General features: G+C 43.5%; 1 protein-coding gene across 6 annotated transcripts in view; it reads left to right on the top strand.

Moving 5' to 3' along the window:
* Window positions 1–12,030, top strand: part of SLC20A2 (solute carrier family 20 member 2) — a 103,750-nt gene that overhangs the window by 72,178 nt on the left and 19,542 nt on the right. For 5 of the 6 annotated variants that reach the window (XM_047717210.1, XM_047717216.1, XM_047717213.1 and 2 more), the window contains 3 exons: window positions 4,813–4,929; window positions 8,938–9,141; window positions 10,174–10,765. In XM_047717210.1, coding sequence (XP_047573166.1) covers window positions 4,813–4,929; window positions 8,938–9,141; window positions 10,174–10,765 — 913 coding nt within the window. The remainder of the gene's footprint in view (window positions 1–4,812; window positions 4,930–8,937; window positions 9,142–10,173; window positions 10,766–12,030) is intronic. The other variant, XM_047717214.1, reaches the window with a different exon arrangement.

The raw sequence follows: 12,030 nt of genomic DNA, 5'->3' as shown, positions 1-12,030 counted from the left end.
TGCCTGATAGCAGTGGTGTCATATTTGGTGATGAGGCTGAGCTGAGAAGGGTCCCTTCGACGGTGACTCAGTCAGTCTCTTTCAAAATTTGTCTGCCTTCCTGCTGGTCTGGAATGTATTCCTCCTAGTTCCCTTCCCTCCTTAGAACATTTCCGTTCAACACGTAGCTGCCTCAGAGGCAAAAGGAAGGAATGAAATTCCCTCACAAAAATGAGTAGCAACATTAATCTTACCCCGTTTTAGCCGTAAGAACTTTTGATAAATAGCATTTTTATGCATGGACATGACTTCAGTGGGGCTCATTGGCTGTTGAGCTCTAGTGCTATGTTTTGATTTCTCTGCTCCTCCATTCTAAATTATTTTGAAGTTGTTTATATCTTAGGCTGAGTTTGATTTGTTTTACTTTGCATTTGACATGACTTTTCTCAAAAAAAAAAAAAAGTCATTCTTCTACTTCAAAGCCTGAGCACTTTAAAAAATTGTCTCTGTATTTTTGTCCTTAAAAAAATAATTTGCAAGAAGCAAAAATAACTTTAGGAAATAAAGTGCTCACTTGGGTTGGATAAAGGCCTGAGATTTATTTATAATGAAAAAGTCTCCAGTTGTGTGGGACCTGGTTTTGGTTAGTTTTGAAAGAATGAGCATTGAAGTTCATTGCATGTTACTTTGGGCTGCCAGAGCTGATAGGCTGAGCTCACCTCTAGCGGTTGTGTTTAACTTCCGGGTCAAAGTGTGGTCCCTCACCCAGCAACATCAGCATCTGCACATGAGGTAAAGGGGTGAGTGTGTGTGTGTGTGAGTGTGTGTGTGTGAGACTGTGGAAAGATGTCCACGATGTACTGTATATGGGAAATGAAATCGCAGAACAATATATCAGTTTGATTCTATATCTGTTCATTTTTTTAACAAAGGAAGAAAAAGATTCTCACAAGCATTTTATGCTGTATGTTTATATTTGGAAAATACCTGGAAAGAGAAACACAAAATCGTATGATAGTATTTCTCTAGAAAGTAGGTTTAAGAGAGAAGAGTGATGAGGAATTTTTATAATTGTATATCATACAGTTTTGTACTGATATTTTCATAGTAAGCATATATTATTTATAAAATTAGAGAAGAAGAAAGGCTGTGGAAAGATGCTGAGAAGTGGGGGTATAAGGGAAGTAATATATAGTTAATGCCCTATTGGTTTTATAGGAGTTGCTTTTATTCTGTAGTTTCTGACAATGACCGTCAGAGGTGAGAAACGAGAGGTGTAACAAAGTAATGAACCCAGAAGATAGTGTTTCTGAAAAGTCTCCTGCATATTCTGATCCTTGGGGGATTTGAGATCGAATTGTGAAGATGTTCGAGGTTAGAGCCGCAGCCCTGGTCATCTGGTCTTAACTACTGAGAAACTGGAAAGAGCTTGAGCTGCACGGCCATCGCATGCCTGGGTCGGAGGGCTGGTGGGCCTCACAGCCCTGGTGTCGGTGTCTGGTGTGGGCTCCCGTGGCCACTCCTGGCCGAGGGAAGGGAGCAGTTCGCTCCTTGTCCACAGAGTGACGAGGCACCCTGTGTCTTATTGCCAACTTAAGGTGTGATGTTGGAAAGCAGTTTGAGATCCTCACAGGAAGACAAGGCAAAGTAGTTTTGTCAGAAGTTTTGCCTCAGATGTGCACTGATTCAAGTGCCTTTCTACGCCCAATTTTTGTACTTGTTTGTTATCCATGAAACTTGCTTTTGTGTATTTAGTACCAATCACAGCAATGTGATGTTAACGGTCCGTTTCCATGTCTTATGTGACGGCTTTTAAAGTGAATCTTTGTGTTCGTTTGCTGCCTTTGTACATTACTAAATTGCTAGAGTAGTTTGGTCAAATCCAAATTCTGTCCCCATTCTTTTCCTCTCTGCTTTCGTTATCAATGACTTTCACCATTTTCCTGAATTCCTTTGGTTTTTCTCTTCCTTGGTTTTTTTTACTGTCTCTCCTCCACTTCTGCCCTCAGTGATGTGTTTATCCCCTAGTCTCCCTTCCAGTTTCTCGTGACTTAGGGTGACCTCAGAGCTCTCTGGCCACTACCTAGGCCAAACTGATGGCGAAAGAGATTGTGATGATAGAGCTACCAAGGGCAGGTGGTGGTGTGGCTTTTTGTCAAGGCAAAGGATCAAAAGTCTTGTAGCCAACCTCAGTTTCTCTTTTTTGGATGTTGGTCCTGACACCTCAGGGTTCTCATGGAACCCCAGTAGAAAGCATGAAGACGGGCTTGGAAGGAACATAGAAAGCAGCCCTTCTCTGCTTTTATTGTGGTTGTACTCAGCATGGATGGAAAAAAAGAGTGCCCAAGAGCAAACATGCTCACTCATTTAAAATAGATTATACAGGGGGCCCCTGGGTGGCTCAGGAGATTAAGCCTCTGCCTTCAGCTCAGGTGAGATCGAGCCCCACATCAGCCTCTCTGCTCAGCAGGGAGCCTGCTTCCCCCCTCCCCCGCCTGCCTTTCTGCCTACTTGTGATCGCTGTCAAATAAATAAATAAAATCTTTAAAGTAAATAAATAAAAATAAAATAAATTATAGAGAGGTAGATAATATATAAAATCTCTGAAGATATATATATCTCCAGATTCTCTTTTCCCACAGTATCCAGGACTTGCCTCTCTTACATCAGATTTACACAGTGAAGCTAAACGTAGCACAGTTAACAATTTTATCAAGTAAAGTAGAAGACACAAAGAAAACCTCTTCAAAAACCAAATACTTGGGGCCCCTGTGGCTTGGGCAGTTACGCATCTGCTTTCAGCTCAGGTCATGATCCCAGGTTCCTGAGACTGATTCCCACATGGGGGGGGGGGTCCCTGCTCAGCGGGGAGTCTGCTTTTCCCTTTACCCTTCCCACCCCCGCACTGCTCATGGTCTTTCTCTCTCTCCAAAAAAAAAAAAAAAAAAAACCTTTTAAGCTATAAGAGTGATTGGTGCTGTTCTTAGTTTATCAGTTCGATGTTGCCAATTAACAGTTACTACTCAGTTTGGCAAGAACCAGCTTTGGCGTGATTTTTTATCACACGTATTAAGACACTGATGTGAAATTGTAAAGCAGAAGACAGGAAGCCAAGGCCCACGGGTACAGCCCAGTGAGGGGAGCCTGAGTGGTTTTACAAGTGGTAGAACCAGAGCAGGAGCTGGGCTGCCAGCTAACAGGGCCCAGCCCCCACTCCCCCCACCCCCCCACCACCTGGGCCTGAGTCCGTAGCTTCCTGACGTCAGAGTGAGTGCTCGGAATGGATTATCGAGCTCCTGAGTGTCCTTACTCCCACCGGTGATCCCTGAACTATAATTAAGCTAGGTGATTCTGGTTTTTTGTTTTTCCTATTTATATAGGCTAATCATGGCTCTCACAGTATTAACTACCCATTGTACCTCTTACAGTTACCAAAATGTTTAATAATACCTTAATTGAATAACATTGACTGGTTTTGTATGTATGAAATGGTTAGCAGTGTAACAAAGCCTGCATCATGAAAGATTTATGTAATCCAAGAGCAAAGAGCCAGGCTTTAAATAGTTTATTTCCTTTAAAACTTTTAAAAACATATTTAACAGTTTATAAAAGTGACATGCTTATTACATGTTGTCCAAGTACAGTACAAAAGTATATGTAGTGAGAAGTGAAAGCCCCCTCCAATTTCCTGTCTCTCTACAGGAAAAGCGCTTGTATCATTCCAGAACCTTTTCTACACACTTGTGCGTCTGGGAAGAGTATAAATATGGGGTTTTCTTTTTTAATCCTGAATTGGATCATGATATACATCCAGGCGGCCTTTCTTCCTTACTAGATCGTGGGCCTCTTCCTTAACCAGTATACAGAGATTGACCTCATTTTTATTTCACATTTCCATAATGATGCACATATTCACTGTCTTGCACGTTCTTACTGTTACACATAATGCCATGGGAGTATTGTACACGTCTGCTCGTTCCTGTGCAAGGATACTTGTTTAAGTAGAAACCTGGGAATGCGGGTGACACGTTGCCTGGTGCCAGCAGTGAACGAAGCGTACAAGATGCGGAGTGATGAGTTCTGGAGACAGTACAGTGCCTGGAGAATGGGATATTCCTCAACCATGTGCCCTTCGCCCCTTTTATTGGCTATTGTAATTGCAACTTAGTGCGCATTATTGAATTTTAATGAAAAGTTTTTCTGTGTTGTAATTCCATGAGTTGACACTTCAAAGAAGAGTTAAGTTTGAAGGTCAGTGGCCTTTGAAAAAAACTTTTGTTTCCAAGCTGACTTTGAAAAAGTTTGTGGATGTGGTCAGAGTGTCCTGGCCATTTAAATCAGGGCTGCTGACTCCTCAGAAACGCAGACAGACAGTAGTCAGCAGCCATGTGCAGGGAGGCTTCCAGACCTCGGCTCCTCACTGCCTGGGAGGGGGGCTGGCGGCCGGGCAGAAGACGGCAGAGCCCCTTCTTGGCCATGTTTGTCCACCCCAGAGTCTCGGTGTTGAGATAATGAGTAAATGGCTTTATTTTAACTTAATCCACTGTTTGAGCCGCCTTGGTAAAATGTTAATAGTTGGCTTACTACTACACAGTTTAGCCACATAGTGACAAGATGGAGTGTGTCTTAAACACACACCCTCCTGCCTACCCCCAAAATTGTAGTTGTGTTTTTTTGTTTTTTTGTTTTTTGGTTTTTTTTTGGTTGAGAGTTTTATTAAATACAAAGTCCAGGTGATTCATTTCGGATTTAGGAAATGTAAAGTTTTGTTGATATGAGGCTTGACCTTTCAGAAAGTATCCACTGAAATACCGCTGTCCTTTTACTTCCCAGTGCTTGGTCTGGTCCTTCCCATGTGGGCGATAGCACTCATCTCCTTTGGTGTTGCACTGCTGTTCGCCCTTTTTGTATGGCTCTTTGTGTGTCCATGGATGCGGAGGAAAATAGCAGGTAAGGGCTTTTTTCTTCCTCTGATTCACAAAATCCCTGGTTCCTGGGGCTTCAGGTGTAATCCACCATCACCCTTACTAACATAGGAAACTGGAAGCATCGATGACTCTGGAATACAGCACTGAGATACATGCCCCGTCCTTGTCTCTTGGCTCCTGCCTACTTTCCCTGTCAAACTTTTTCTTAGTAACTTGTGACTTGAGTGAGCAGTAAGGTCCTGGTTGCCTCAGATGACTACAAGTTAACTGTTTGGTCAGGTTCTACTGGCCAGATGAAAAACATTAGGGAAAATGCAGGGAAATGCATTTTAACACCATAATATAATATCAGTTCACACGCACAGGAAGGGCTAAAAGTGAAGGAACTATTTCGAAGTTGATGAAGAGGTGGGATAACTAGAACTCTTGTGCACTCACAGTGAAATGTAAATGGTCCAACCGCTCCAGAAGTTAGAATAAGTTTCCTGTAAAGTTAAGCTTACATTTACCACATGAACCAGTAATTCCACTCCTAGGTATTTATCCAAGAAAAGTGAAAACACACATTCATAAAGAGACTTGTATATAGTCGTTCTATCATAACAGGAAAAACTAGAAACAGCCCCAGCGTTCCTAAATAGGTGAAAGAATAACCAAATTGTGATCTATTCATACAGTAGAAACCTGCTTAGCACTAAAGAGAATGAACTACCCACAGCATAATGAATTTCATAGACATTGCTTTGAGTAGAAGAAGCCAGATACAAGAGTACATACTGTATGATTCTAGAGAAAATTAATCTACAGTGATAGAAACCACTGGGTGCTGGAGGTGATAGGGAGTTTACAGGAGACTGATAGCAAAGGGACATACGGGAGCATTCCAGGGGCCTAGAAATGTTCTCTGTCCCAGTTGGGGGAGTGTTTATAGGGTGTACTCATTCATCATAGGTCATCTGCTTATACACTTAAAATGTATGTATTTTTTTATGTATAAATTACACCTCAACAAACGCATTTTTTTTTTAAAGAAGAATATGGGTCAGAAAGTTGCCAGAGTTGTTTTTCTGTCACTAGCAACATAATTGCAAGCTGTGAGGCCACATGCTCTTATAGGGCTCTCAAAAGAAAAGAAGTATTTACTTTTGGCCTCAGAGTGTGCCTTACAATTGTGTTTCAGTGTGGACATATCAGAATTTGAAAACCCACATTTCAAAGAAGAGCAAAACAAATGAGGAGACATACCATGTTCATGAATTGGAAGGCCCTGTAAGAGTTAAGATGTCAGTTCTTATTAAATTGCTCCCTAGATTTAATAAAATTTAAATTAAAATCCCAGCAAGATACTCTGTAGATTTAGACAAGCTGCTTTTAAAATCTATATGGAAAGGTAAAAGAACTAGAATAGCCAAAAACAATTTTGAAAAAGAACAAGTTGGCGGATTCATAGGATTCATATAAAGCAGCCAGACTGTGTGGTATTAGAGAAGAAATAGATACCCACGTTAACAGAACAGACTAAAGTCCAGAAATAGACCCACACAAATACAGCACATTGATTTTCAACAAAGTACAGAGGCACCTCAGTGGAGAAAGAGTCCTCTTTCAACAAATGGTATTAGAACATTTGGACATCTGTATGCAGAAAAAGAACCTCAACTTAAGCCTCACACCTGTAAAAAAAAGAAAAAACCAAGTGTATCATAGATTTAAATGAAAATAGAAAGTGATACGACTTTTAGGGAAAGAAATAAAATGCATACAATTTGTCCATATTATTTTGAGCCATTCAAATCAGTGTGTAGTGATATCTTATGATTTTAATTTGTACTTCCTTGATGACTAACAGGACTTACTTGCCATTTATATAGCTTTACTGATGAAGTGTGTGTTCTTATTTTTTGCTCATTTTTAACTGCTGTTTTCAAAGATTTCTATGTTCTTTTTTTTTTTTTAAGATTTTATTTATTTATTTGACAGAGATCACAAGTAGGCAGAGAGAGAGGAAGGGAAGCAGGCTCCCTGCTGAGCAGAGAGCCCAGTGCGGGGCTTGATCCCAGGACCCTGGGATCATGAACAGAGCTGAAGGCAGAGGCTTTAACCCACTGAGCCACCCAGGCGCCCCTCTCTCTATGTTCTGAATACAAGCCCTTTGTCAGGGGATTTGCAAATAACTTCTTCCCAGTCTGTAGCTTGTCTTTTCATTCTTTTAATAGTGTTTCTCACTGTTTTTAATCTTCACGAAGTGTAGTTTACCAATTTCTTTTTTTTCTAAGTTGTGTTTTGGATGTCACATCTAAAAACCCTTTGTTTCATCCACTCACAAAAGTTTTTTCCCTTTTTAAAATTTTTATAAAAATCACAAATGTTGTGGTTTCATTTATATGACATTCTGAAAAAGGCAAAATTGTAGGGACAGAGACCAAGTCAGTGGTTGCCAAGGAGCTGGGCAGGGGGTCTGACTACGCGGGGGAGCTTTGGGAGGTGATGGAATCTCTCTGTGTCCTGCTTGTGGAGAGGGTTACACGGATCCAGACAGGTCTCACAATCAGGAAGGACTCACATATATGCACATGGTCTTACTGCAAAATTTAAAAACGAATATTAAAAAGATCCACATTAATTAATACATACAACGTCAGACTCAGTAGTAAAGCCACGTCAGTGATGGGCTGGTAAGTAGCTGTTGCTGCCTAAAATGAGCCACTTAACACATGCCGCTGGCCTGACTGAAGCCCATACTTAAATGCTTTGACGTTTAAAGGCTTTTCCTACTATCTGAACATTCTTGTCAAATAAACTATAAAATCTTCACTTTCCATCTTAAGGCTGTTAATATAACAGCAGGAAATTGACATTCCTCCCCATTCTGGCCTCCCAGGAAATTTTTTTTTTCTTTTTGGTCAGTGCCATCTTTTGTTATTTCAGTATATATTTCTTGTTTGGTTGTTTTAAGTACGCTCTAGTGATCAAGGACACGATCTGTAGCGCTAAACTGCCTGCAACTTACCACCTGGGTGACTATGCGCAAATGACTTAATCTTTGTACCTCAATCTGCTCGTTAATAAAAAGCAGAAAATAATGAAACCTGTCTCATGTAAGCGTTAACGATTTTGCTTAATTATCATTGTTATCATTACAAATATTACCTTCTCTCATTTTGATTATAAGCGCCTTGTGGTAGGAGATCTGTGTGTACCTTTCTTCGTTCCCTGTAGTACAGAACAGAAGTGTCATTTCGGAAGATCTGTGTGTGTTTCTTCCGACACTCTTAATAAAGAGAGGTGATGGAGATGCTGAGAGTGTATCCAGCAGAGGAACTGAGAATACTTGCATTTTAGTTTTGTAGGTAAGAGCTTAGAGATTTGCCCAGGAGAATTTACAAGCAGCGAGATCATTAAATCAGCCACACCGCTTATCAGATCTGATTAAAAAGAATGCTACAGAGCTTTCGAGCAGCTTTTTAAAAAATCCCTTCTCCTTTTTTTTTGAAAGTAAAGGATTTTAATTTAAAAGTAAGTAGGATCTCTCTGTTCCTTTTTGGAAGATGATTTACTTGTTTCCTAAGATTTGGTGACCTGAAGAAATCGTAGACCAGTAATTTATTGAACAGAAGAAAACCAAACAAACTATAACTAATAGCTCTGAAGACAAAAAGGATAAACATTTCAGTGATTTTGAGGTTAGTTTAAGAACACAGAAGACCATTCCAGATGGTTGTAGGATTACAGAATGCTGGCCCTGGACAGGACTGTGGGGACCGAATCTAGCCATCTCTGTTTGTTGGTTTTGGAGAAGAGAACTGAGGCTGGAGCCCCTCTCTTGTACTCAGTAGTTGAATTTTCTGGCTCAGTTTTCCCAGATAATTGAACTCTCCACTTTATTTTTTTCTATCTAGCTGTAACTATATTTTTTCATTTCCCAAGTAAGTAGTACTAAAGTATAAAGACAAATATTCATTTTTATATTCATTTTTTAATAACAAGAACTCTATTTCAGCATTTTCAGTTACGGCTATATTTTCTTTAGGCAAATTACAAAAAGAAGCTGCTTTATCGCGAGTGTCTGATGAAAGCCTCGGGAAAATTCAGGAAGCAGAGTCCCCGGTATTTAAAGAGCTACCAGGTGCCAAGGCCAATGATGACAGCACCGTCCCTCTCACGGGGTCAGCGGGGGAGCCGGCTGGGACCTCGGAAGGCACATCAGTGGGGAACCACCCCCGGGCCTCCTATGGTAAGACGTGTGCAGAGGATTTGCATGGTGGCAGAGAGCAGTTCTGGGGAAGTTATACAAATGTTTTAATGCACACAAGTGTTCCCCACTGTCATGATTTGGGAGAACTCAGGTGCTAAGGCTGTCTCAGGAGACCATGCAGTCAACAGAGCAGGCTCACTCTGGGCCTGTAATTTTCTTCCAAGAGCTATTTCTAGTTTCACGAGGAGCCCACACATTGGCCGAGCCCGGCCTCCGTGCGGCTCAGCCAGCCGCACACACATCCTCTGTGGGGCAGTCTCCTAGCTGCCGGAGATTGGCCCTTCCAGCTCACTAAGTGTGCCTTCCTCCCGGAAGACACAAGGAGAAAGCTGAAATTGGAACCAAGGACATCGTCCTACTGTAGAATCACAGAAACCTCAGAGAACATCGAGATTGTCCTGTGGCAGTGGGGTTCTTTTGTCTCCTAACATTTGCGGAGAATGATGGGTGAGCCCCAGCCTCTGCCAAGCCTGTCTGGGCAGCTCCTCACCTTCCTGCAAGGTGGGGCCCTGGCACCTGCTTTCGCTTCCTGTAGGTGCGGCCTCAGACTTGGCCCAAAGAAAGCAAATGGGTTTTGTCCCACTGATCGGACAGATAAGTACCTCTGACAGTCATGATTGGCCTTTAAGGAGCATCTAGAATTTCTCTCTCCCAGTGAACTTCCTCTATGAAGTTTCCCCAAGTTCCTTTAAGGATTATCCCTTTATTGGTTACTAGAAACAGGAAAGAGTGCCGTGGTAATTTCTAGAAGACATATTTTAGGAGAAAAATAGCATCACTTCCAAAGGCCATATTATTCATTCGTACATTTCCAACTTTCCTTTGCTATTTTAACCATATTACACATTCTTTATAGTAATTTGGAAAAGAAAGCATGGGGGAAAAAATTGGAAAATCCCCTATAACCCTAACTTCCAGAGAGAACCGCTGTGAAGAGTGAGGAATATTTCCTTTCAGAAATGATTTCTCTTCATAAGGCTAGAAAGTGAGACTCTCGTTCACCCTTTTCAGGAAGGGCACTGTCCATGACCCATGGCTCGGCAAAATCACCCATCTCCAACGGCACCTTCGGCTTCGACGGCCACACGCGGAGCGACGGGCACGTGTACCACACGGTGCACAAGGACTCGGGGCTCTACAAGGACCTGCTGCACAGAATGCACACGGACAGGGGCCCTGAGGAGAGGCCCGCCCCGGAGAACAACTACAGGCTGCTGCGGCGCAACAACAGCTACACGTGCTACACAGCCGCCATCTGCGGGCTGCCCGTGCACGCCACCTTCAGAGCCACCGACTCATCCTCCGCGCCCGAGGACAGCGAGAAGCTGGTGGGCGATGCCGTGTCCTACTCCAAGAAGAGACTTCGCTACGACAGCTACTCGAGCTACTGCAATGCGGTCGCAGAAGCCGAGATCGAGGCCGATGAGGGGGGTGTGGAAATGAAGCTGGCTTCTGAGCTGACCGATCCCGACCAGCCCCGGGAGGACCCCGCGGAGGAGGAGAAGGAGGAGAAGGACACCGCCGAGGTCCACCTCCTGTTCCATTTCCTACAGGTCCTCACTGCCTGTTTTGGATCCTTCGCTCACGGTGGCAATGACGTGAGGTAAGTATATGCGTTTGCTCGGCAGGTATGTGCTGAGGGCCTGCCTGCGGGCCAGGCACCGTGTGGACACCCGATGGGGATCCCTGTCACCGGGAGCAGACAGACAGGTAGCAGCTGTGGTGTGCTCGCAATGTAGACGCGAAGGGGAGAATCAGGTCTGCAGGGGAATGGCAGCGTCTCAGGGACCATGGTGTTGGCGAGGCTACTCAAGTTAGGGCTCACTGGGTGAGCTCTGAAGGGGCTGAGGGAGCCGGCTGTGTGAGCAGCTGTGCCAGAGCAGCTCCAGGACAGCAGGTGCAAAAGGCCTGAGGCAGGAGCGCACCTAGGGTATTGTAGGAAGAGCAAGGAGGCCATGGAGGGAGAGAGTGTGGACAATCAGGTCAGCAGGTCATGGAGGCCTGGAATATGTAGAGTCTCTATTTTCTTCTTACGAGCTGGGAAGCCCTAGATAAGCCACGTGTGTGTTTGGGAGCCTCAGTGTCCCAATCTATAAAATGGGAGGAAAACTAGTACCAGCCTCATGGGATTTCTAGGAGGATTAAGTGAGATGCTATATTTAATGTGCTTAGTACGGTGCTTCTCACATAGTCAGTATCTATGTATTTTCTTCATTACTATCATTATCATCAAGCCTAATGTTTTTTTCCAAATCAGGAAAACATGCTGTTGTTGTATTTCTTACTGCCCAGATAGATGGCTCTTGATTCTACAGCTCTGGCTTTCCAGACACAGCCTAACCATGTGCCATTCAGGGTCTGTTCTTTTTAGAAGACGTCCTCCCAGACAAGAGGGCTGGTCATCTCGGGTTCCACCCGCTGTTATGTAGGTGTTGCCGTCCCTGTATTTCAGGCATCATGTTCGGTCCTAGCTTACTTTTGTGACTACACCCCCCAGCACCACCCTACTTCCTCCTCCTCCAGATCAAAAGTTCCTACTGAAGCCTTGGTACCGGCAAGGTGTTCTGAATTGGGTTCCTGTTCTTGGAGTTTAGATTCCAGCTGGGGAGATTAAAAGAACATACACGGAGAAGTAACGAAGCACCCCAGAGCCATATCGCAAGGCCTCAGGAAGTCCCGGGCGGGACTGCTGCAGGGGACTGGCGTCTCGAGCAGTGGCTTGCCGGGCAGGGCCTAGGGGCTTCCGAGTGGCAGACACGGTCAGGTAAAAGTGCAAGGTTCTGGAAGTGATGTGGCAGTGAAGAGAAGCTTCTATTCCTTTAACCCAAGGCTATTAAGTTTACCCCAGGCTTCAGTGCTGAACCGTTA

This window comes from Lutra lutra, chromosome 2 (genome assembly GCF_902655055.1).
Source record: "Lutra lutra chromosome 2, mLutLut1.2, whole genome shotgun sequence".
Lineage (NCBI taxonomy): Eukaryota > Metazoa > Chordata > Mammalia > Carnivora > Mustelidae > Lutra > Lutra lutra.
Note: the sequence above shows the minus strand (reverse complement) of the source record. Positions and strands in the feature narration are given on the sequence as shown.